At 40.0% G+C, this 26,849-nt stretch overlaps 2 protein-coding genes across 4 annotated transcripts in view; both read right to left on the minus strand.

Annotated features, from left to right (window-relative positions):
- The window catches only part of LOC117245974 (type-2 ice-structuring protein-like), a 61,123-nt gene that overhangs the window by 27,328 nt on the left and 6,946 nt on the right, over positions 1-26,849 (minus strand). For 2 of the 3 annotated variants that reach the window (XM_078164026.1, XM_078164023.1), the window contains exon 1: positions 6,210-6,296. The exons of the other annotated variant lie outside the window; for it this stretch is intronic. The gene's annotated coding sequence lies outside the window, so the exon portion shown is untranslated. Of the gene's footprint in view, positions 1-6,209; positions 6,297-26,849 lie in introns of those variants that run through there. 3 annotated transcript variants of the gene reach the window in all.
- Positions 1-26,849, minus strand: part of LOC117245741 (type-2 ice-structuring protein-like) — a 130,974-nt gene that overhangs the window by 3,609 nt on the left and 100,516 nt on the right. Inside the window, exons 6-8 of the mRNA XM_078164009.1 lie at positions 5,543-5,575; positions 1,793-1,899; positions 1,508-1,642 (exon numbers count right to left, since the gene is read on the minus strand). Of these exons, the coding sequence (XP_078020135.1) occupies positions 1,508-1,642; positions 1,793-1,899; positions 5,543-5,575 (275 nt within the window). The remainder of the gene's footprint in view (positions 1-1,507; positions 1,643-1,792; positions 1,900-5,542; positions 5,576-26,849) is intronic.

The following is a 26,849-nucleotide window of genomic DNA, read 5'->3' on the forward strand; positions in this document are numbered from 1 at the left end:
AAGATTAGATATTGGTCTATAGTTGGCTAACACCTCTGGATCCAGGGTGGGCTTTTTTAGGAGAGGTTTAATTACAGCTACCTTAAAAGACTGCGGTACATAGCCTGTTAATAAGGATATATTGATCATATCTAATATATGAGTGTTAACTAAAGGAAAGACCTCCTTAAGTAGCCTAGTTGGGATGGGGTCTAAGAGACACGTTGATGATTTAGATGAAGAAATCACTGCGGTCAATTCTTGAAGAGAAATTGGGGAGAAGCAATCTAAATATATATTAGATTCTACAGCTGTGTTTGAGGTTAGATAGGTAGGCCTACCATCTGAGGGCAGGAGGTCATGAATTTTGCCTCTAATAGTTAGAATTTTGTCATTAAAAAAGCTCATAAAATCATTACTGCTAAGGGCTAAAGGAATACAAGGCTCAATAGAGCTTTGACTCTCAGTCAGCCTGGCTACAGTGCTGAAAAGAAACCTGGGGTTGTTCTTGTTTTCTTCTATTAATGCTGAGTAATAGTTTGCTCTGGCATTGCGGAGGCCCCTCTTATAAGTTTTGAGACTGTCTGCCCAGATTAAACGAGATTCTTCCAGTTTGGTTAATCGCCAATTCCTTTCAAATTTTCGCAATATTTGTTTTAACTTACGGGTTTGAGAGTTATACCAAGGAGCAAACTTTCTTTGCTTTGTTAACTTCTTTTTAAGAGGAGCTACAGAGTCGAGCGTTGTTCGCAGCGAGCCTACGGCGCTATCAACAAAATGATCAATTTGGGAGAGATTAAAGTCAGCACGGGAAACCTGTTACTGAAGGTATTGGTATTGAATTTAACGACGAAGTAATCTTTTCCTTAAATTTTGCGACAGCACTATCTGATAAACATCTAGTATAGTAACTGTTGCTGAGTGGCGTGTAATCGAGTAAAAAGAAATCAAAAGTAATCAGATAATGATCTGATAGCGAGGGATTCTGTGGAAAGACTTTTAGGTTATCAATTTCAATTCCATACGTCAGAACTAGATCGAGGGTATGGTTAAAACAGTGAGTGGGTTCATGTACACCCTGACTGAAGCCAATGGAGTCTAATAATGAGATAAACGCGGTAGCCAGGGAGTCATTATCAACGTCGACATGAATGTTAAAATCGCCTACAATAATAACTTTATCTGATTTAAGAACTAAACTGGATAAAAACTCTGAGAATTCAGATACAAATTCAGAATACGGGCCAGGAGCACGGTACACTATAAATATGAATAAGGAACTATACAAAGGCAATTAAAGCCAAAATTACAAGACACCTGTGCCCACAGTACCCTGTACATACTGTCTCAAGTGAAGTAACATAGTGGTGTGATTAGTCACTGCAAAGTCACAAAAGTATAGTTCATGTAAGAGTAATGTGATACCATCAACAGTATTATAACGGCATGAACTATAATATAATTCATCATTAAATAAATATTATATGTATTTGTTGTGCAATATTTCATAGTTGTGCAATGAAAATACCTCTTGTGCATCAGAGCCTCCAATCCATGCCGGGTGGGAGTGATAAGTGACTTGAGAAATCAGCCTCTGAATATTAAAGTACTCCTGGATGTTGTGAACAGACGCAAGGTTTCCACCCAGGGCCTGACAGTTTCTCTGCAGTGGAGACAAACAGAGAGACAGATGGACAGAGAGGAGTTGTCAAGGAAAGTAAGAATTAAGACCCCAGGTCACCAAATGTCCATGTGTATGCAAACAAAATGAGCTTGTTGTAGAAGCCTCCTGAGTCAAAGTCACCAATATTACCTCAGCTCTAGCCCAGGTCATAAGTGTTGGAACGTAGCGGTAACAGCGACCACCTAACAAAGACCAGCCCCAGGGACAAGCTGTCGATCTCTTGACCAGGCGACTCTCTGTGGAGAACCATTAGAGTTTGGTTAATGTGGGGTCTCCAGGGAAAGTCTCCATACTATATTAAATGGATTCATTTTGATGGCACAAAGACGCTACAACATAACATAATATTACATGACACAACATAAATATAATATACGTGAGTTAACATAACACAATATTACGTAACAAGACAAAATAACGTGTAAAATGTTCCCAGGACATCCCAGCTGACACTGGGTGAGAGGCAGGGTTCACCCTGGACAGGTCAGCAGACTATCACAGGGCTGACACATAGAGACAAACAACCATTCACACTCACATTCACACCTACGGACAATTTAGAGTCACCAATTAACCTGCATGTCTTTGGACTGTGGGAGGAAGCTGGAGCACCTGGAGGAAACTCACACTGACACAGGGAGAACATGCAAACACCACACAGAAGGGCTCCCCGACCCTTGGGTTCAGACCCCCCACCCTCTTGCTGTGAGGCAACAAGGCTAACCACTGCACCACCATGGCGCCCCCACAAAAAGATAAAAAAAATGCGAAATAAATAAAAATGTAATAAAATTAAAAATAAAACGTTGATATAACTCAATACAACATAAAGTGATGTGTGATCAAATAACACAGAACAATGTGATGTCAGTTAATCAAAAACAATATAACAAAATAGTGCATGATAAAAAATAAAAAAAAGATTTAAATTAGTGAATATAAGACAATATACAAAATAACATATTACATAACATGATGCAAAATAAAGTAACAGTACACAAAATAACATAAGCCAATGTAACAAAATACAACAGCATGGTGTCTGGTAAATAACTCAAAATAATATTACACGTTTAGAAACACAATATAACATAACACACATTTACATAAGTGAATATGGCACTATATAAATATATATATATATATATATATATATATATATACACATACATATATATATATACATATATATATATGTATGTGTGTGTGTGTTATTTCACTGTTTTCATATATTACATTGTTTTGAGTAATGATGTAATGATATTACATAAGTAAATATAACTTGATATAATATAACATGATGGTGTTTGATCAGACAACACAAAATAATATACAAAATTTCATAGTGTAAAACACAATATAGGCTAATATAACAGCATTTTTCAACACACTGCATAAAAAACAACATAACACTAAATAATACTATATAGAACTATAATTATATAACATTAGCAGTCATAATAAATTAAATTTTCATTAGCATTGTATTAACTAATTATAGGCCCATTTCTAAATTGTCAGTTCTGGCTAAGATCCTTGAAAAACTTGTTAGTGAACAATATTGGTGTGTCTGACCAGGCAGTCGGATGGTTTGTGAACTACCTCTCTGAAAGATCTCAATGGGTCCAGTTTGATGGGCTCTCTTGGTTAAGTGTTTTTAATGGTGTACCCTAGGGGTCCGTTTTGGGTCCACTGTTATTTTCTATCTTTATTAACCCTATGGGCCCTAGGTGTTTTGGGGGTATTTTTTACTGCCTTTACTTTTAAGTTCATATCACAGTCATTATAAAGGCTACATACACATGCTATATCTTGTTTTTTTTTCAGGACAATCTGGGCTAACCAGATTTGCCATCATTCCATGTCCTTCTATGTGCCTGTATTTTATATTAATTTTTATATCAATGAAAAAAACAAATCCGTGTGACTAAATTCTTACATTTTTACATGTATCTCACCATAGCAAGTTGGAAGTTGACATATTCTGCCATATATGAAGAGGGGAGACTCTCTGGAATCTGGCAATATAAGAACCATGATGCTGGGACATTCTGTCACTTCACAGCTGTCCAAAACATGTGGCTTGTGCCAGGCGGACATGATTGCTAGTATTTTTTCATTATTGCAAGAAATTCCATTGACTCATTCACAAGTCAAAAATGTGTTTTATCTGAAAGAAACATGCAATATTTACATCTAAGATCATAGAAAAATAGTCAACCAAGTGCACTGATGTCCTCCAAGATAATATTTGCCACTTTGTTTGCAGTAAACAAAGTTTGTTGTTGTTGGTGGGGGGGCACGTGTCCCCCTCAATGTATATGGTGACTACGGCCCTGTCAGCATGCATAATTACGCTGCAGTTGTCTGGGTGCGCAAAGGTGAAGTGGCTGGTCTTGTCATACAAAGTTTGATGGAGTGTCAACTGGACAATATGGAGATATTTGCATCTTGAAAGCTGGACTACAAATGTGGATAGACAGGAAGAAACACACGCAAGCCTAAGACGTGGTAAGATACGATATTCCTCACTATATGAAGTGACTGATAACAAGATCTGTATAATGGATCGTAAAGAAATTCGTCAGGTTTTTATTTTGTAGACAATTGATCTGTATTTACAGCGTGATGGGATGACAGCACAATGATGTGTGTGGTATCATTGGAAAGCTCTGCTCCTGCGCTTTCATGTGATATGCGTGGTATTCCTGTGCGAGCCTGCATTTGCGAGTAATCCGTCCAAGAGTAATGTGTGTGCAGAGCTGCACGAAAGCTCTGTTATTCATGATTTTAGTGTAACTTTATCTTTTTTTTTTCGCGGAGGAAATCAATAGAGAAGAACAGGTGTGAATTTTGATGCACTATGCGTTGTTCGGGCCCATAGGGTTAATAGTTCAGGTTGTAATGTGGATGGAGCCTATTTTCATTTTTATGCAGATGACACTGTGATCTATTGTGCTGGTCCCTCCATTGCTGAGGCTCTTGCCAAACTGCAGGGTGTTTTTAATATTATACAGATTCAGCTTTCGCAACTAAAGCTGGTTTTAAATGTTGATAAAACTAAGGTAATGCATTTTTCAAATGCTCGTAAAAAGCCTGAGAACACTGCTGACATTATTTCTGCTTAGGGAAAGAAGTTAGAAGTTGTCTCCAGTTTTAAATATCTTGGTGTTTGGCTTGATGACTGTCTTTCTTTTAAACCTCATGTTGAAAATCTTCTTAAAAAGCTGAGACTGGAGTTAGGGTTCTAGTTCAGAAATAAGTCCTGCTTCTCTATGGAGGCCAGAAGGAGACTGATCTCTGCTACCTTCTTACCAGTTCTTGATTATGGTGATCTATTGTACATGAATGCATCCGCACGCTGTTTGCACATGTTAGATACTGTATATCACAGTGCTCTGAGGTTTGTTACAAACTGTAAAGCCCTCACTCATCATTGTACTCTTTACTCCAGGGCTGGGTGGCCATCTTTGACTATGCGTAGGCTCAGTCACTGGTATTTGTTTGTTTACGTATATAGCCATTCTGGATAAACTACCATCGTACATTTGCACTTTGATTGCTCAGAGATCTGACTTTATAGTCTGAGATCACAAGATTTGTTTTTATTGTCTGTCCCACATGCACGGTTGTTGATGCCTGTAGGTATTTATCATTTATATCTTAGTGAGTATCTTTTATGTTTGTGTTTTTTTATGTCCTTGCTGGTGTTGTAAATTTATGCTGCCCTCTTGGCCGGGTCTCCCTTGAAAAAGAGATCACTAATCTCAATGGGACTAACCTGGTTAAAAATGGGTTAAATAAACATAAAAAGCATTTGACACAAAGCGCATCGTAACAACCACATTCTGTTGAAGTGAAAATCTTAAAGCCACTCACCTGTTTCATCTTGGGGAGTTTCCTCTGGAGGAGCTGGAAAGTTTGACACTGCAGTTATTGACTTGGACTGTTTGTGTTTATTAACATCTGTACCATATGTATTATACTCACCAGCTGCTCTGGTCAGACATAAAATTTTTTACATAAACATAAAAAAATTGCAACAGAATACAAACATCGGAATACATAACATAGCCCTATATGAGTAATAAAAAGCAATATAACGTAATAGGATATAAAATAAGATAAAGTTACATTAGCATCTGACACAAAGCTTTTATCAGGAGAAACTGCTCATTGACATTAAACACAGGTGAAGTCATCACAGCAGAGCATCATAACAACCACATTCTGTTGAAGTGAAAATCTTAAAGCCACTCACCTGTTTCATCTTGGGGAGTTTCCTCTGGAGGAGCTGGAAAGTTTGACACTGCAGTTATTGACTTGGACTGTTTGTGTTTATTAACATCTGTACCGTATGTATTATACTCACCAGCAGCTCTGGTCAGAACCATCGTGGCACAAACAAGTGCAGACACAATCAGCATCTTCATGGTGACGATGACTACGAGAGACAGACGTGTTACTGAAACTTGTTTAGGGAACAGCCGTACTGACTGTCAGTCCTGTGAATAAAAGTCAGAGGATGATAAAGTTTGGTGCAAACCTGCTGCAGCACTTTCTTCCTTTTTCTTGTCTTCTCATCGCAGTGTCTGTAGATTCAGCGGACCCTGTGAGGAGGTGCTGATTGAGAGGAAAACCAGTTCTTATATACAGCCATTTATCTTAACATCTCTCAAAAACAGGGAACTGAGGAGAAATATTTGTCTGTTCCCATGAACAGAGGCAACATTTTCACAATACTCAGAAACTTATCAGTTAAGAAACATGCATGTGTCACAGTGATTCTGCTGTGCTGTGGTCCTTGCTGGGGTGACCACTGCACTTTGACACTGCCATGTTCCATTTATTATTTTGTGTCTACATACATGCAGACAATATGATTAACCTTTGAAAGTATTTGATGTAATGGAAAGATATGCAGCAGCTGGGCTAGTTAATCAGGTGCAGATAACACATACTAGCTAAGGAGGTCCCACGGTGGCCCTGAGAGCTCAACACACTTTAGAGACACAAAACAAGCAAACTATTAAAACATCTTCACCAATAAGACAATACAGACACAGCATTTAGAAAAAAAACACTGCAAACAGAGAACACACTGCAAGTAGCCTACAACCAAGGGGTAACCTCCGAGGCTGAAACACGTAGCCCAATCCCATTTCTACCCCTTAAATCTTCCACTTGGTATTAAGTGCCCTTGTTTGTGAGATAACCCTTGATAAGGGAAGTGAGAAATATTAGGGTAGAGATCTTTCCCTAAGAAATGAGACACCACTTCATGCAAATCGGCGTGGCCGACGTGCAGGCATATGTCACGTGTGGTAATGACGCAAGATACTGGTATCTCAAGGCAACTGAATCGAACGCAACTGGATTTAGTTTTTGTCTTAGAAGACGTTTCACCTCTTATCCAAGAGGCTTCATCAGTTCATGCTTGTCTGACTAGCCTCTGAGGAGGTCTTCACAAGGCCAATGATGTCACTGGTTCGTTAGTGCTCCAATGGTGTGTCAACGACAGTCGTTGAAACTCCTGCTGCAATACTGCAATTGGAGTCGTTAGAGTCACATGAGGCCATTTGTGAACGACCATTGTTTTTAGAGGTTAAGCTGTTAAGTCTCCTGGGCAAGGATGAAAGGACAGCATTATAGGTGGGGGATAGGTGGTGTCGCAGACCTCCTCCTCTGTTGAGAGATGGTTTTTCCAATTTCACATAGATGGCTTCTTTTACACCTCTTTCAAACCATCTGTCTTCCCTGTCCAAAATGTGCACGTTGCTGTCTTCAAAGGAGTGTGCTTTCTCCTTGAGGTGTAAATAGACAGCTGAGTCTTGCCCTGACGAGTTAGCCCTTCTGTGTTGGGCCATGTGCAGAGATCTAGCAGTTGGCATATCTGATCTGGACTGAGCTGGGTTCTGTCATGGAGGGTGTTGTCATGTAGCAAACGTTGCCTGTCTGTTTCCACTGCCTCCATGGTTGGAATGCAAGTGAACAGGGAGGTCACATCATAGGATACCATGGTATCATCTGGATCCATTTTTAAACCTCTTAATTTGTTCACAAAGTAAGAGAGTAAAACTGTGATATTGTAGGCGATCAATGGTGCCCTCATTCTGTAGTTTCTGTAGGCATTCTATTGTCTTTTTCTTGTACTCAGGAGGATCTTCAACAAACACCACATCCCTGTGTATTTCAAACCCAGTAACACACTCAGACAAAAACTGGTACATCCAAAAGACCGTACACCACACACCCAGAAGAGCAACCTGGTGTACGCTGTCCAATGCAGTGAGGAATGCCCAGACTTGTACATTGGTGAAACAAAACAACCACTAAACAAACGCATGGCCCAACACCGGCCTCAACTTCAATTTAAACCTGTAAAAACACAGAATAAAGCAGTTTCACGTTACATCAATGTTACTCACTTCACCCACCACTGGTTTTAATGTTTTGGCTGACTGGTGTATATAGAGTCTATTGCAGCTACCAGACAGGTTTGGACTTACTGCCCTTTTACCTCAGTGTTTGTCATTAAGCCTTATGGTGTGTTTGGATGTCAGATGTGTCTTTTTTCTACAATAATGACTTGGCATCAACCCTTACACCCAGCAAGGACCTCGCCCGTTCCTCTATTGAGCAGGCAGCATTTTGGCTGCAATCATGCTTTGGCAAAATGCTTTGGGGAAGTTTTGCCTTTATCTGTTATCTGTTTTTTTTCAAAAAAAAAAAAAAAGTTAAAAGTTTTTTTTTTTTTTTTTATTCAATGTGTAATTAAATTTATAGCTCTCACCCAGTAAGGACTCATTGCATCCTCGTAATGGTTGAAGACATAACTTTTTAATGGCTTTATCTTTTAAGATTATTATTTTTTTGTTATGTTATTTAACTTCTCTCCCACCATGACTGTTATAATTCAAACAATATAATTAGTTAATGAACGCTTTACAGGCCGGTTTCTGTGATGTACCACTCATTTTTATACAAAAAACAGCCAAAAAATGAAATATTCTCTAGTTTTTTAGGTTTTTTTTTGGAGTGTGAGATTGAAAAAAAAATAGCTCTCACCCAGTAATGACTCATTGCGTCCTCATGATGGCTGAAGGAGCGTGGCGTCAGGGTATTCTACTGCCAGCCCTGCAGTGAGAGCGTTGAAGAGTAACTTTTTCAGTAACTGTTTCAGCCAAGGGTTTACCCATTATTCTCAAAAAATTTACATGGAATTGAATAGGGGACTCAATGAGTCTTTTACTTTAATCTTACACTGTACAAAAAGTAAAAATGCATATGAACTAATATTCTGCATGAAAATTGACTGACCTCAGGCAGATATAAGTATTAAAAAAATATCCCTCCAACCTCTTGTAAACTGAAATGATTTCACTTTTGTTGTTGTCCTTTTTTTTGTATAAAAATGAGATGAGTGGTACATCACAGAAACCGGCCTGTAAAGGGTTAATTAACTAATTTTATTTTTTGAATTTAACAGTCATGGTGGGAGAGAAGTTAAATAACATAACCAAAAGAGAAAAATCGTAAAATATAAAATCATTAAAAAGTTATACCTTCAGCCATCATGAGGACACAATGAGTCCTTAACTGGGTGAATGCTATATTTTGTTTTCAATCTAACACTACGAAAAAAGTAAAAATGCATAAAAACTGATATTCCCCATAAACATTGCCTGAGCTCAGACAGTTGTAATCATTTTTAAAAAATCCCTAAAAAACTACAGAATAGTTCATTTTTGAAATATGTATCATAGAGAATGTTTAACATATTGGAAACACAAAAGAATAGTGAAGGATCACAAAAGCAGTTCATAGAAATAGTCCCTCCATAACCTTTCAGGGGCTCTGTGCTTTGTTGTATCTTTGACCATCCTGTATTCACTCCCAAGTCATCAAATACCGCCGCTCTGTCAGTGGACCTCAGTGTCAGACACTGAAGCACAGAGGCACCCTTTGCAGCAGTCCACATAGAGCAGTTGGGAGTGGAGGTGAATGGGTCAAACAGACTCTGGACTTTCACACGAAGGCAGTTATTAGTTTCCCGTGTAAACCAAAAGTCAATCGAGGTATTTCAATAGCAACATAGTGCAGTAGTCTGTGTAGCATGTTACGCTTGTGACTTACGTCACATGAAGTGGAAACTGAGGTGTATTAATAATTATGTGTATAATAATAGTAGAAGTATCCATCCATCCGTCAGTTCGTCTGTCTGTCCATTTTCATCCCCATGTACAGGGCCGGGTCACAGGGCAGCAGGCCGAGCAAAGCACCCCAGATGTTCCTCAACCCAGCCAACATATTCTCACTCCGACCTCGTCACATATTGACGTTTGGTCATGGACTTTCCACATCCACATACAACGTCCAAGGTACCCTGTGTGCGTTGGTTGTTGACACTCTGGAACATCATGTCAGGTTCTGCCTGTTACATGCATTGTCCTCTTTCAAGATGACAATTTCCTGTTTTCACAGGAAATGTACAGTTTACATACAGTCTCTTTCAAAAAAAACTCACTATGTCGGTACAACACTGTGAATTGACTCCTTTTCCTTCAACAACAAACACACATGGTTGGGTTTAGGAAAATAGAACAGGGTTTGGCTTTCGAATCTTACAGGACGTGAACACCGCCCTCTCTGGTGAAAGTCAGTGTTTGTTGACAACTTCGGAGAGATACCAGGCTCCCCAAGCAATGGTTTCCAGCTCCTCCTGAGAAAACCAGGATTCCTTCAACCAGTGGGACATGCCCAGAACATCCTTAACAGGACGCATCCGGAGGGCATCCTAATCAGGTGCCTGTACCACCTCAGCTGACGACCAACAAGCGAGGCGTAGCCATGATCTGCTGGAACCTGCGAAAAATGGGAGCCCAAAGGCTCTAGGGAAGAAGCCAAGCTCATAACATGCATTAATTAGATCTTAGTGCGGCGTTTGACACTCTTGACCATCAAATTCTACTGCAGAGACTGGAACACTTAATTGGCCTAAAAGGTTCTGCACTAAGCTGGTTTAAATCTTATTTATCTGATCGTTTTCAGTTTGTTCACGTTCATAATGAATCATCCTTACGTACTAAAGTTTGTTTTGGAGTTTCGCAAGGTTCTGTGCTCGGACCAATCCTATTTATTCTATATATGCTTCCTTTAGGTAACATCATTAGAAATCAATAAATTTAAAAAAAAAAAAAATTCCATAAAATTCCATTGTTATGTGGATGATACACAGTTGTATTTATCGATGACGCCAGAAGAAAGTAATCAATTAACTAAACTCCATAACTGCCTTAAAGACATAAAAAATTGGATGAGCACCAATTTCCTGATGTTAAATTCAGACAAAACTGAAGTTATTGTTCTTGGCCCCAAACAACTCAGAGACTCTTTATCTGATGACATAGTTTCTCTAGATGGCATTGCTCTGGCCTCTAGCGCTACCGTAAGAAACCTCGGAGTAATATTTGATCAAGATTTGTCTTTTAATTCTCATTTAAAACAAACCTCACGGACTGCATTTTTTCATCTGCGTAATATTGCGAAAATTAGGCCTATCCTGACCCGAAAAGATGCAGAAAAATTGGTCCACGCTTTTGTTACCTCAAGGCTGGATTACTGTAACTCTCTATTATCAGGTAGCTCTAGTAAGTCCTTAAAAACTCTCCAGCTAATTCAGACTGCAGCAGCATGTGTACTAACAGGAACTAAGAAACGAGATCATATTTCTCCTGTTTTAGCTTCTCTGCACTGGCTCCCTGTAAAATCCAGAATTGAATTTAAAATCCTACTGTTAACTTATAAAGCTCTAAATGGTCAAGCTCCGTCATATCTTAGAGAGCTCATAGTGCCATATTATCCCACCAGAACACTGCGCTCTGAGAACGCAGGGTTACTCGTGGTCCCTAAAGTCTCCAAAAGTAGATCAGGAGCCAGAGCCTTCAGCTATCAGGCTCCTCTCCTGTGGAATCATCTTCCTGTTACGGTCCGGGAGGCAGACACCGTCTCCACATTTAAGACTAGACTTAAGACTTTCCTCTTTGATAAAGCTTATAGTTAGGGCTGGCTCAGGCTTGCCCTGTACCAGCCCCTAGTTAGGCTGACTTAGGTCTAGTCTGCCGGAGGACCTCTATAATACACCGGGCACCTTCTATAATAATAATAATGATAATAAATGTTATTTGTTGGCGCCTTTCTGAGCACCCAAGGACACCTTACAATAAAAACATACAAAAATACCAATAATACAACATTAAAAATAGATAAAATACATGACCTTCTCTCTCTCTATCTCTCTCTCTCTCTCTCTCTCTCTCTCTCTCTCTCTCTCTCTCTCTCTCGTATTCTATTACTGCATCTTGCTAACTCGGCCATTCTGGATGTCACTAACTGGGCTTCTTCTCCGGAGCCTTTGTGCTCCACTGTCTCTCAGATTAACTCATATCACAGCGGTGCCTGGATGGTGTGACGTGTGTGGTTGTGCTGCTGCCGTGGTCCTGCCAGATGCCTCCTGCTGCTGCTGCCATCATTAGTCATTAGTCATACTTCTACTGTTATTATACACATATGATTATTGTCACACATGTATACTGCCAGATACTAATATATACTTTCAACATATTGTACCACAGTAGCCAGAACTATAATCATAATATTATTACTTTCATTAATGTTGTTGTAAGCTACTGTCATTACCGTCTGTCCTGCATCTCTCTCTCTGTCTCTGTCTCTCTTTCTGTCTCATTGTGTCATACGGATTATTTATTATGCTGATCTGTTCTGTACGACATCTATTGCACGTCTGTCCATCCTGGAAGAGGGATCCCTCCTCAGTTGCTCTTCCTGAGGTTTCTACCATTTTTTCCCCCGTTAAAGGGTTTTTTTGGGGAGTTTTTCCTTTTCCGCTGTGAGGGTCATAAGAACAGAGGGATGTCGTATGCTGTAAAGCCCTGTGAGGCAAATTGTGATTTGTGATATTGGGCTTTATAAATAAAATTGATTGATTGATTGATTGATTGATAATGGGGCAAGAATGTTAGCACATGGAGAGAGAGAGAGAGAGAGAGAGAGAGAGAGAGAGAGAGAGAGAAGAAAGAAGCTTAGTGTATCATAGAATGTTCCCCGGCAGACTAGGCCTATATCAGCCTAACTAGGGGCTGGTACAGGGCAAGCCTGAGCCAGCCCTAACTATAAACTTTATCAAAAAGCAAAGTCTTAAGTCTCGTCTTAAATGTGGAGATGGTGTCTGCCTCGCGCACTGAAACAGGAAGATGATTCCACAGAAGAGGAGCCTGATAGCTGAAGGCTCTGGCTCCTGATCTACTTTTGGAGACTTTAGAAACCACAAATAACCCTGCATTCTCTGAGTGTGGTGATAATGTGGGATAATATGGCACTATGAGTTCATGGAGACTGACCGAGGATTTTAAATCCAGTTATATACATTACAGGGAGCCAGTGCAGAGAAGCTAAATATGGTTGTTTTTCTTAGTTTCCGTTAGGGTTGCCACCTGTCCTGTAATGTACTGTCCCTTAAGCACCTTAACTTTCATTCTTGTCCTGCCACATTTCACCCTGACACCGCCAAGCGCAGCTAAACTATAACAGTTACCAACCGCGTATCATGCCAACGTTAAAGGACAGCTATTTTCGTCAGGGTCGGACGCCACAAGTCACTGCCCAGGGTTGACCCTGTCACTGTAAGAATAGCATTCCTTTTAACCAGTTGGATGTTAGCTCAGACAGCTAGCAACATGCACTACAGAACATGTACAAGAGAGCAAAACACAAACCATCAATTAATTTATTAATTACATCACATTGTATTTAACCCATATTATATATTCAAATTAAACAATTATGGTCAATGGTCAAACACAAAATGTCACAAAAACAAAATTCAGAATACAGTTCTAAAAATCAAATGTCATTCAGTAAATAAATCAAATTAGAAAACCAGATAAACATCTCAGCTTCATTCAGTTCAGTGTAAGTTTGTCAAAGGAGGAGATATGTAACTGAGAGATGAAGGGTAAAATAAATTATCTGGGAGAGCAGTCAAAGGTCCAGTGTGTAGGATTTCAGAGGATATACTGAAAGAGGTTGAATATAATTTATTAAGTATGTTGGGATTCACAGGACCACAGATATTTTGTCATTTGGTAAAATCTACACTGGACATTTAAAGGCTTCCTTCTCTGCATGCTCTTTGTTCTCCAAACAAAGACCACAATTTGACACCCATCTCCAGGAGGTCTCACGTCACACCTCAGTCTCACAACTTGATTGGACAGGACTTTTACAGTGACATGTGACTCTGTGATGTCACAGGCATCTGTAGAAGGTCTGCTCCCCTTTTTACTCTAGAGCTGGTGAACAACTCACACCGCTCTTACTTGGGAACTGCGGAGCAGCCCACACCTCTTTCCAGCTGGGCCTGGACCAGCCCAGATGCTCAGACCCTTGCTCCTTACCCTGAACCATCTAAAGTGGGGCAATTGATCACAGACTCTCTAACCTGAACCAGAAAGTTAGAGGTGCAAGCACAAGGTTTGCAACTAGCTTTCCAGCAACAAGGAACTAAGTGAGTTAGCACCCAGCGTCTAACTCTGCAAGGACCCTGAGCGACTGGCTTCCTCGGATCAGAACCTTTGGAGCAAAGACCCAACAAAGACTGCACCTGGAACCATCTTCCCAGCCTTCTTCTGCCAGATAACAGAGCAGTACACCACCAAGTGACTCTTTCTCCCATCCATTCAAGGATCAGTAATGTAACAACTGGGCATAGGTTAATCACAGCTTTACAGGCTAAGCAAGACTGTTTAACTTGTTGTATGTGATTTAATGCTGTTTGCTGAGTTATTGCTGTGATAGATTGCAGTTAGGTCATTGATTAGTTGGCTTCACCACAGCTAAGAGTTTAGTTTGCTAATATTGTTCACAAACAGATTCTTGCACACATCTAAACAATCTCTGCATTAATCCAGACCGTTTGCAACACACATCACATTGACATAGACTCATTAACAAATAGGCTTTCAACAGAGCTACATGCAAACTGGCATCTCAAAGTTCCCACTTCTTTTCCTTTGTCTTTGTCCTGACCACACGGTCAGACAAACACCTCCCCTGATCTGAAACCAGCTTTGATTCGGCCATCTTGTAGTTCTCTGTTGTCAGCCATTTTGTTTTGTAGGCCAAACAGCTCCTTGATCACGACACCCGCCTTTGTTTTTCTCTTCTTTCTCTCTCGCACGCACACACACACACACACACACACACACACACACCAAGGTTGTATATAGTTAGTTAGAATTTGTGTGTTTGGTTTTGCTTTGCTACTTTGTCAATAAATATAATTCTTTGGAATCATACCTGCTGTCTGTTTAATGTTGCACAAGAGTGAATGAATAGTCAACCTCTGCTGCGTCAAGAACTCCAAAATCCTTCAGGCGTTACTGTTAATTTTGGTTGTTGTCATTAATTTAATTATTAATCAAAACTCCAAAGTAATAGTTTAGCGTATTTTATGAGACTGATATCTTTAACTGGCTATCATTTTTCCCTTTACGGGAATGGTGCCCCACGAGGTAATTTAATGTTAATTAAAGCCGCTACAAGGAACTTTTAACTGGATATGCACAAGTCTCTCGTTTCTGCTGATGTCTGTACAGTAAATGAGACCATCGGTGTGAAGATAAGCTATTTCTATATAGTGTATATCCATACCTTTAGGAAACTGTGTCCGGGTCCGCCCCAGGTCGCTTCTAGGACGAAATGATTTACGGCACTCAGACGGCATACGTCATCTTACCTAGCTGTTTACATTTAGCCGTGGAAGTGCTCGCCAAACAGGCCTTCAGCCTTACCAGCCAACCACTGTGTTTACCCCGGCGGCGGTGGCGCTTGCGCCGGAGAGGTGGAGCTGGGGCGCGGCAGAGGTGAGCTGGGATCCCTGATAGGAGCCGGGGCAAAGTTTTCCCGTCTTGTTGTTTCATTCATCCCCAAAACAAACACATGCGCGAGCCAGGTAAGCGTCTTTACGACAATACGCGCTAGAGCTCATGGGAAATGTAGGCTTCATTCCGGCAAAACACTACCGCTTTTGTCCACAGGGTCGCCAAAATCAAATCTAAATGAAAGTTCCTTGTAGGGGCTTTAAGTCACATTATTTAACATAATTATGAATTATTATTAATAATTATTAATTATTTCCGATAGCCAATTGACCCCAATATAAGTGATGCCTACATGTGAAGCCCGAATTTAAATCCCAACAAGTATGTTTTTCAGTGTAAAATCACCTGAAAATAAGAATCATTGTGATTTTGTTTCCTTAGCATGAGCCATTCATATCTACATAGGGAGCTAATTCCTCCTGAACAATGAACACATTCTAACCAGGAAAAGTTTCAGCTGGTTTCAATTTGCAATCCTCGCAACTAGATGCCACCAAATCCCCCTAAAATTTCCACACTGGACCTGTAAAGGAGACTTTACACTCTCACTCTGTTCTCCTCCATGCTGCTTTTGTTCGTTCGTTGGTTTCCCTTCCCCCGGCGCACAGGTGTGTCTCATTTCTCAGTCCCTGCCTGTCAGAGTATAAGAAGGGCTGTTCTGTTTTTTTTCCCCTTTTCCTCTTTCTGCTACATCACCACAAGATGGTGCTCTTGCTTTAATGAGAAGGCTCATGGAATGCAGTGTGCTTTCAACCCCTTGTTGAGCAGAGATCACCATCTGGTGGGCTTATTAAACAGAGACTGGTTCATGAGGCCTCATTTGGCCGTCACTGCAGTATATAAGGTTAAAGTGATGACTGAAACTTGCAGGCTGGTGGTGTGTGAACGCTGCTGTCTACATGGTCTGCACTGAGGCACCGATGAGGCCCCTGAAGCTGTGACTCATCTATAGGGAAAGTTGGACAATGGGCGAACCATCACTGCTGATGAGAGGAGGATGGTCATGGTGTACTGCCTTGTGTACTGTTGGATCAGCACGTATTGAGGTAGGCACGTCCTGTTTGGGCTGCTACGCTTATGCAAATGGTCCTTACATTGTTTTTTGTTGCTCAAACAGACAAAATAAAAAAGGAAGGAGATATATCAGACTCTGATACACACACAATACTTATTTTAGTCAATTCATGGTTTGATGTGGTGTTTTAATGGAATTTAATGATTGCAAGAGACATACACTCTGTGTTCCAATACCCATAAAGTATGGCAAACATAATTTAGTATGTCCCAATACATAGTGTGTCAAATGCAGTATGCCACAAATACCAGGATGTTCTACTATATGTGGTTGAATATAATATGTTAGAATCTAGACTGTATGCAGCAGAGTTCTCTGGGTTGACCGCAAGCTTGGAGAATGGTTTTGTTTTATCTCCACAGTAACAGATATATGAACAGGAGGGTCAAAGTTCAAGGCACAGTGTTATGAAGAAGTAGTATGTCCCAACAGAACATATTGTGTAAAAGCAGCTGCAAAAGTTAAAAGAAAAAATATGCGGCTCAGAACACACCCATAGTACATGATTAGTCATATCTCATAAAGAAGTTAGTGCACACAGATCGCTGTCACCATCAAATCTGTTGCAGAATGTTTCTTAGATGACACTGATATTGCTAATCATAAACATAAATAAATAAACAAACTCCCTGTTACATCAAACTCCTGTGTGGGTTCTCATGTGATGAACTCAGGCTTGCTTGTGCGTAAATCTTATTTTTTTAAATGACTTGTTTTTTTTCCAGGATAACTGCAAATCATACAGGATTACAATACTTTTCCTTCAGTGCACGAGAGTGAATAGTAATATTGTACAATTTACCTTTCGCTAAGCCCCGCCCCTTTGTGATGGTCCATCAAGCTACTGGCGTAAGCATGGTGCCCACTCTGTAACTAACTGCACTCTTCTCAAGTTTGAGATAAAATATAACAGGTCTTTAATCTAGACAGAGGCCGATGGGGAATAGTGGACTTCCATTCTAGCAAAATGCTGCAACAACCTGATGGAGCCATATACGCCACTGTATTGGCTTGTCAGGCAGTCAGAGTGGTGGAGTCCTCTGGAACCCTAAACAGTGTCATGAGAGTGCTGGGTTGCAGGGATTTAAGATTTCAGACAGGGTAGCAAAAATGTACCCTACGTTTTCCCACAGAGCAATTAAATGGTGTCTCTCCTGTGTGAATCATCGAGTGTAAGTGTTCACTCTCTGTAAAAGATTTCTTACAAACTGAGCAGCTGAAATGTTTTTCTTGTGAGTGAGTTCTTATGTGTTTCCTCAGATGCTGCCACAAGCTGAAATATTTCCCACACTCAGAGCAGCGAAATGGTTTTTTACCACCATTCAATTCACTGACAGGGACTTGATCAGTTTTAAGAGAGTTTAAACCTGACTGAGGTTCTCTGGTCTCTTTCCAATCATCACTGTCATCAGTCTCAGGTTCAGAGGACTTTCCAGTCTTGTCATCAGTCTCAAGTTGTAGATGTGTATCTGGTTCTGGTCCTCCCCAGTCCTCTACTTCAACTTCTATTTCCATATGTTCAGTGTGCCCTTGATGAAGCTGTGAGGACTGAGGTTTATCTTCATCATCTTCACTCTTCACAGGGACAGGAGTGGATATGGACTTGGTGTTATCGGCCTCCTCCAGCCCTTGAAGCTGCTCTCCCTCCTGACTGATCCAGAGTTCCTCCTGGTCCTCTTTAATGTGTGGAGGCTCTGGGTCCTCCTGGTCCTCTTTAATGTGTGGAGGCTCTGGGTCCTCCTGGTCCTCTTTAATGTGTGGAGGCTCTGGGTCCTCCTGGTCCACACTGGAGCTCCAGTGTGGAGCTCCAGTGTGGACCAGGAGGACCACACTGGAGCTCCACACTGGAGCTCCAGTGTGGACCACACTGGAGCTCCACACTGGAGCTCCAGTGTGGACCACACTGGAGCACACTGGAGCTCCAGTGTGGTCCACACTGGAGCTCCAGTGTGGAGCTCCAGTGTGGTCCACACTGGAGCTCCACTCCTGCTGCTCAGGGGGAACTTCTTCTTTAACCACCAACAGCTGCTGGACGTCTGCAGGAAACAGGAAACACACAGATGTTACAGAGAAATGTTGTCGGCCCGGCGATGAATAAGGTTTTCAAGTATCGAGGATAAAACAGTACGTGCTCTTCGAGCTTATTTTTAAGGTGATTTAAGCTTCAAAGCATCTGAAAATCTTTTACAGTGCTTTACATCATGCTCTCATTGTTTTCTCGACTCCATAAAATTAAACTTTGAATTCAGAGAAAAAAACATAATCCTTAATTTCTTTCCTTGATTTAACAAGTAAGACATTTACCAATATTTTTTTTTTATCATTGTGAGATTTTTTTTAAGTTTCTGTTACTTTTTTTACCATTTATAGTACTTTTAAAGGTTCTTTTTTATTTCGATTTTTTAAAAATGATCTATTAGTTTTTGATTATTTATCATATTTTCAAAGGTTAAGGTTAAGGTACTATTTTTTTAATTATTTAAAATTATTTTAAAGGTTCTGTTATTTTTTATCATTTATAATATTTCTTAAGGGTCTGTTACTCTGTTACTCGCAGTTAGGTTTAATGACAAAAATACTTGGTTAGGTTTGAGGAAAAAAGATCATGTTTTGATTTGAAATAGGTGCATTTGTTACTTTACAACAACACAATGTAAATAAGTCATGTTGGTAACATCAGTACACAAGTATACGTGTATTGCATAACATTAAAACAACACTGACTTCACGCTTTACTCGGGCATGAACCGTGGTCTCCTGTGTGTTCGACCCATCCACCTTCTCTCCGTCCTTAATTACAGAGACTTTCTCGCTCTTTGTACTCCATCAGTTGCTCTCAGCATCAAGTAATGCTGTGGATTGGTTTACACTGGAGTCAGCTGAAAGCCCATTGTTTCTCATAAACACGCTAAAGGGGGGGGTGCCAAAGTACTGCAATGAGAACAAGCTGTCTTTAGCTCCCTTCAAACTGCCTGTTAAAGGCAGGAATATGGCGCTGTCTTGCCACTCCGCCATTCTACATATAGAGATTCGGTCACAGAATGGGGGGACAGAGCTGTCTCGACCATCATTTTGACATGAATAATGTTTTCAACTCAACTATCACTCTTCTGTTGCGATGTTGTGAATTTTTTTCTGGCAGCTAAACCCAGCAAATTTGAACAGTTTTCTTCTTCTGTCGGAATACAGGCGGCAAGAGGATCTGGAATACTGTGAAGTACAAATTCAAATATCTGGCAGGTAAAAAGAAGGTTAAGAACGATGGTCCAGAGTTATTCATGTTGACTGGAAACAAGAAGAAACAGAGGACCGAAAGAAGAAGCTTCAGGAGAGGGAAATAATGGACTAAAAACCTCTTGATTGACCAATAACAGAGAAAGACAGAACCACCCCACCCCCCAAAATATAAATAAATAAAATAAGGTCACGCCCCACAGCAATGTTCTGTAAAATAGAGATTATTACATCTCTTAGGAATGAAAATGAAAGACATGCAAAGGGATGTGTCACTCACTGTGGCTTATGGATTTGTTTGTTTTTGGACAGCGGTGCAGCTCTTTGGCACAGAGGGAAATGTGGAAGAAATACAAATACATACTAAATGCATTATTTCATAGATAAACATATTATATGGATATTATTGATTTTATGTGTGTAAATATTTAAATAAATACCTCTATGAACCCCTGTCATGTTTATTCAGCATTTTTTTATTTGCTGTATTTACAAAGATTGACCTCCTAAGTTTTCAGATAAAAAAAAAAACACACAAAATATGTTACACTGAAACCAAAGAGAGGCATGTGAGTTCTGTCTTCACAACATGACAGAACTGTAATGGACCCGTCATATTAGCACCCTCTGCTGTGTTCATGGTGTACTGAAAGCTGCCCTGGTTGCTGCCACAGGTTAGGCTGTGTAGACAAAGGGTGCTACAGGAAGAAGTGCTGCTCATTTCTGCGTGCAAAGGTTTGCAAATAGTGACAGTGTAAAGCAGTAAATATGTATTATATCTCCTCTTCAAACAGCTCTGAGAAATAACAAATGCAAAACCACAGACTCTAGACTCTTGATATGGTTAATAAAGTCTGTCGATATTGGAAAAATGTAGTATTTAGAAAAGCCCATCAAGATTTAAAAACAGTTTAGAAACTGTTTGGTTTGAAACAATCTTCACTGTCTTCATTTATGAGAGTGCGACAGGCCACACGACAGGAAACTCATTTCATCTGCAAAGTAAGAAATGAAGTACAAGTGTGTTTAAAACCACAACAGTGCAGGTGTGCACGATAAATAAGGAAGTGCATCTCACACATGTGTCACTCTGCATGAACCACGCTGGACCTGATGTTTGCCTTCTAGGTAGGAAGTGTTAAAAATCATGACTTCTCACTGTAACAGCATGACTTTAAAACCAGCATGGAGATTATTTTGAGTTGTGACAGTGAATTACTGACATCGTGTAAACAATGTAGTCAGACTGCAAAAAAATATATTACCTTAAGTTCAAGTAAAAGAAAAGTGCTGCTGTGAAAATTACTTTATTTAAACTTTGAAAGATTTCATTTTGAATAATAGTTGTGAACGAAAATGAGATTGTGAGACGTAGTTTTTCAACATTTAATTTGCAAAGAGCTTTTTTTTTCTTTTCCGTTATCACTCACAGCTGATGTTGGTTTCCTTTAGCTAACCACTGTCAACTGCAGCATGCACATACAGCCCAACTGCCTAATGGCTCACAGACAAGGCGCATTATTTGTTTCAACGATAGAATTGTTTTTTATTCTACACAGAAAAGCCAAAAATATGGCGTTCAGAGGGCTGAGGAGAGAGCAATAAACCTGAGACATAATGGACTGTATGCATCTCGAAGGAAGAAGGAGGAGGGAAAGACATCATGAACAAATAAGCTACAAAAGACGACAAAAGCAGTAAAAACAAATGTAATGTCATAAGCCCATCAAAGAAGATAGGAAGAGCAAAAAGTAACTTAAGAGGAAACAGAGGAGGAGGAATGAAACCATTATCACTTCATCAGGAAGTGAAATATTTTCAGACTGATATTTATTAACTGTGTACATATATTTATATTTTATCTTTAATGTATTAAATATATATCATAAATGGGTAAATATATCATTAAGTATTTTTTTTTCATGTATATTTGGTCATTTTTATTTCATGTGTTTACAAAATGTATTTACCTCCTAACTTATCAGATTTAAACTTTACAAAATATTTATTTTTGTACAAAATATGGATATTCAGGACATTTAGAACAGGCTTCTCTTGACAATGGGACACAACGAGATTAAAAATATATGATGCCATATGGATTTTTACTAAACTTGGTAGATATGTAGAACAGGACGCCTCAAGGTGACTGGAGAAATTTAACTCTAATTGGCAACTGGGTGGCGCTATAACAACAGAAAAATGCTTCAAAATGGCTAAAATGTGACCGATCGCTGTGGCTCCCCCTGTGGACCAATGTTTGGTATGACTAAGTCATGGTATGGTATGCTGTACATAATCACGGAAACTGTCAGTGTGTCATTCTGTCAGTCAGTCATTCTGTCTGTCCCACGTTTTTCTCCTCACTGACGTGGTCAATCTATGTGAAACTGCACATAGGCATTGAGGACTGGCATAGGTAGAAGGTGACAAATGGGTATGGACTAGTCACTAGTATTTAGTTTATTAGAGGTGCATGGCAGGCAGCTTGGCAGGTGTCAAGGTGTCATTTTTTGCCTTAAAAACCCTGTTTTGAGGGCACAATTGAGAATCCAGACAGAAATGTCTTGGTAAAAAACATCTGCTTTTCATGCCCCTTTCAAACAGCAATGACTGGCTAGAACACAGCTGGTTTTATTGTTTGAAGGTCTCAAGCAGTTATCTGCAGCTTGGCAGAAATCTTCTCAAGGGATGCAGAAATGCAAAATGCCAACATTTTCTTCTGGAGACTGGGCTGGACATAAAGGTGTCTCAGTGGGGAGTGCAGGCAGCAGGGGAAAGACTCAAAAGCAGACAAAACAAACAGACTGGTGCAGTTCAGTGATATACATAAATGAACTTACAGGCAGGTGTTGGGAGGCAGGCACAAGGTTCTGGCAGACAGATTCAGGTCCAGGCAAAGAGCAGAGTCAGGTTCAGGTTGCTTGAAAACCAAAGTACAGGGCAGATGGTGACGAAGCTGAAAGGAACAAAGCATCAGCATGGAGTGAGTGACTGATGAGGTGAGTGAGAACAGGTGAGCAGGGGAATGAGGAAGTCGAGTGAAAATGTCTGAGGGCATCTGGTGGACAGGTCAGGAACTGCAGTTAATGGTTTCGAGGAAGTGGCTGAAAGGTGATATCTCAGTAAAAAACAACCACTTCTCCTGCCATTATCCCTGCTCGAAAGTCAGCAACGAGTTGCTACGAAACAGCAACATTTAGGGGCTCAAGGGCTGCAGGAAACACAGTGACAGGTCTCTAAATACACACACACATTCTGGGGCTGATAAGCTACAAGAAAAAACAGCCACAGGTCCAAAAATAGGAAGATTGTGATATTGTGTTAGTGGTACTTTTACTTCAGTGTAAGGTTTGAGTACTTCATTTCACAGAGACTGTAAGTAGTGTGTCAGTGAGCAATCCTTACCCACATTATGGGCACGAGACACAGTCGAGTCAAGTTAAGACAAGTGAAGGTGTTTCTTGTCATATGCACAGTTGAAAACAGGTTTCCCTGCGCAATGAGATGCTGCTTAACAATGAAACACCGAAAGAACTATAAATACAAGATTATAAGAAAATAACAAGGATAGAAAGTATCTCATAAAATCAAAAGCAACTAAGTATCCGAAAAACATTACATACCATATACAGATACACAGTGTCATCATGTTGATAACATAACTACAGAACTACGACTTGAATTTTTCCCCCCAGAAATCCAGGATGCTGCGTTCAGCGATGCCGTCCAACAGTGGACTGTCCGTCAGTGAAATCATCGCTTCAGTTTTCCATGAAGCTGTAATCTGTGTTCTCCTGCTGCAGTCATTTGCAGGTAACTTACACGTGACACACCTTCAGCTGCTGAATAATCCCTCTATACATCCCTGTGACAGCCGTGCTTTGGTCAGAGGAGAGACTGAAGACAGTGTCCAGGACTGTTGACACACATTGTCTGGTGCCAGTCAGTGTTACTAAAACACATTTAACATCTGAACACGTCTCCTGAATCTTTAAAGTGAGGTTTTTATTTGATTATGATTGAAGTAAGGCAGAGCTGCTGGTTTATTATGTGCATCTGTATGAAGCAGCCCAGTGAGACCAGTTAGTGGAGACGTTACACCTGTTGTGTTAAACTATTTATGACTACAAATTCCTGGCTCTGTGGTAGTTTAATCTTACTGGAAAACATCCAAACAAAACCTGTTAATCTTCACTGAAAACACAAATTACATTACGTCACAGAAACATTACGAAGACTTTCAGTAATGAGACAAAACGTGTACATGCTTGAAGTAACAGTATGGCATCAGTAAGTGTGGGTATTGTGTGAGGCCAAGGACTTCACACAGTATCACAAGCAAACCAAATGGAGTAGGGAGCCCTCTAGTGTATGTGAGGTGCACGTGGTTTATTATTTGTGAGACTTGGGCAGAAATGAAAACAGAAACACATCAAAAGAAAGGAAGTGAACGTCTTTATGAGCTTTACCTTTTCTGTGAAAATGTTGCCATTGTTTCTGCGAATCACAAATATGTTGCATTTGCATGTGTCGTACGTTTCATATCAACGTCTCTAAAGTGATGTAATGTATGAGCTGATTGTGTCATAGTGGCGTTACACCTTTTTTCCTATCTTTTTTCAAGAGAGTGGACTGTCCTTGTCACTCACTGTGTGCTCCAGTACCCATACTGCCATACTATTTAGTATGCCAGAAAAAGATTTGGTTTGTCCCAAAATATAGTATGTCAAATGCAGTATGCCAGAAATACCAGCATGTTCTTCTAACTGATGCCCAGTCAAATCGTAACAACAACAGTATTAATTGTAAACAGCACTGGTAGGGAAATGCAAATTGAATTTTACTGTTGTGAACATAATGTCAGAATCTACAATGTATGCAGTTATGAGTTAAACTTCATACGTCACAGAGTTACAACAGCAGAGCTCTCCAGGTTGTTCAAGGTAATGGATATATGAGCAAGAAGGTCAAAGTTCAGGGCGTAATGTTATGAGACAGTAGTCTGCCCTGACTGTATGCATCCTGCATGCAACAGGACATACAGCACCTACGAAGGGTAAAAAGAACAGGTATGCAATTCAGAACGCTCCCAAAGAGTTCATGACAGGGGCGGGACTTACTGGACATTAAATGATCTGTCTCACCACAGTCTTGAACACACAGTACATAGAATCCTGAACTGGAAGAGCTTAAAGATTTCTACGCTCATATTTCTTAACACAAATAAAACAAGACACTGGAACATGAATACTGAAGCGTTTACTGCAGTTCAATTAAAAGCTATTCTCGGTGCACACATAGTGCCTCTCCTCTGAGCAGCTTGCAGTTCTCCACAAACCCCACACAGGGAAACATACAACAGAAAACATCACGTTCAGTGGCATCGCGAGTTAAAGTGGAAAACATCCTTACTTTACAGAGGGAGTCACATTTCCTGCTTGGAGCGGGCAGATCATGGGCCTCATGCAGGAACATTTATGTCTTAAAGTGCGTGTCTCAACTGAACGAAGGCCACCTGTTCAGGAGTAGGTACACGTTCATGATAGACTATCACTGGCATAGTCAAAGCCCCTGAATTACTGAATAACATCTACCTCTGTTTATAGACAAGTTTCTTTCACAAAAATGTTGCCCAATAGTAAAAAAGAATTTCACGCCAGATAAATCTGCAGAATCAAATGTAGCAGAGTCAGGTAAGTATTTCCTGTGGGCTCGTCACCATGAGCAACCTCTTTTGTCTAAAATTAAACTGTTTTGAATCTGTACATGACTCGTATTACAGGTTTAGACCGCTGGTGGAATTTGTTTGTTCTCGCAAGGAAAATTAAAATAAAAAACTGATCGTTCTTCAGATGTACTTTTCAATTAATTATTTTTCATATTTAAAAGTTAACATTAGCTGCCACTCATTATATATATATATATATATATATATATATATATATAAAATTATTAAAATTAATATATTAATATTATAAGCACAACCTTTCGTTTTACTCCTCCATTTTTTTCTTTACCATTAAAGTTTGACTCCATACAGTCCTCATGCTCACAGATATGAAGGAATGTTTTAAGCTGGTCAAAGAATTTAGTTGGTTGATAGGTGGTATCGTGTAAACACCATGACAATAAAAAGGTATACCTGGTGTGCTTGTGTATATCCTCCATGACACCACTGCATCTCTGGTCACAACGGGAGACTTTTGCTTCTTGAATAAAAGGTTGTCTGAGACAGATGTAAACCCAGCTCAATGATGCGTGCACATGAAACAGTGTCAGGTTTGAGGAATGCATGAGTGTTGGGTCTATTGCTCACTGAGTTTAAAAAGTCGGTGCATTTTTCTAACCTCAGTGTCTAAACTCTCTGCACCCAAACACTCATTTTTACTTGCATATGCAGTGAACTGCTGCAGTGTATGCTGTCGTATAGGAGAGTCTTGTTGCAGCAAAAGCAAGCTGAGGAGGACAAAACTGCAGATTTCAGTAAGGAAAGGATTTAGCTGTTTTCTTTTCGCTGACAGAAAACCATTAAACTATGTTTGGATCAGCCTGGAGGATCGAGACATCTCTGATAAAGACAGGAGACAAAACACAGACCAGTTTGTTTTGATGCTTGAGCCTTTAATTTTGCATAAGACAAGAAAGAAGAGTTTACTTTGCAGAATATATGTAGATTTGTGCTAAAAGCATTCTTTTCATAACACATTCAGTCTGCTCTCATTAAAGGCACAAGGCCTCAGAGACAATCCAGCTCCTGTTTATGTCACTTGTCACTTCATTCCTTCAGTAGCGTTACAGCGATAGCAAAGACAAACTCAGCTCACATGTGAGACTGAGGGTGTAAAGAAAGATGTATATGAAAGCATGCACACAACACAAGTGTTTGTGTTTTAAATGGGTTCTTCATGTCTCT

The sequence above is a fragment of the Epinephelus lanceolatus genome, chromosome 22 (genome assembly GCF_041903045.1).
Source record: "Epinephelus lanceolatus isolate andai-2023 chromosome 22, ASM4190304v1, whole genome shotgun sequence".
NCBI lineage: Eukaryota > Metazoa > Chordata > Actinopteri > Perciformes > Serranidae > Epinephelus > Epinephelus lanceolatus.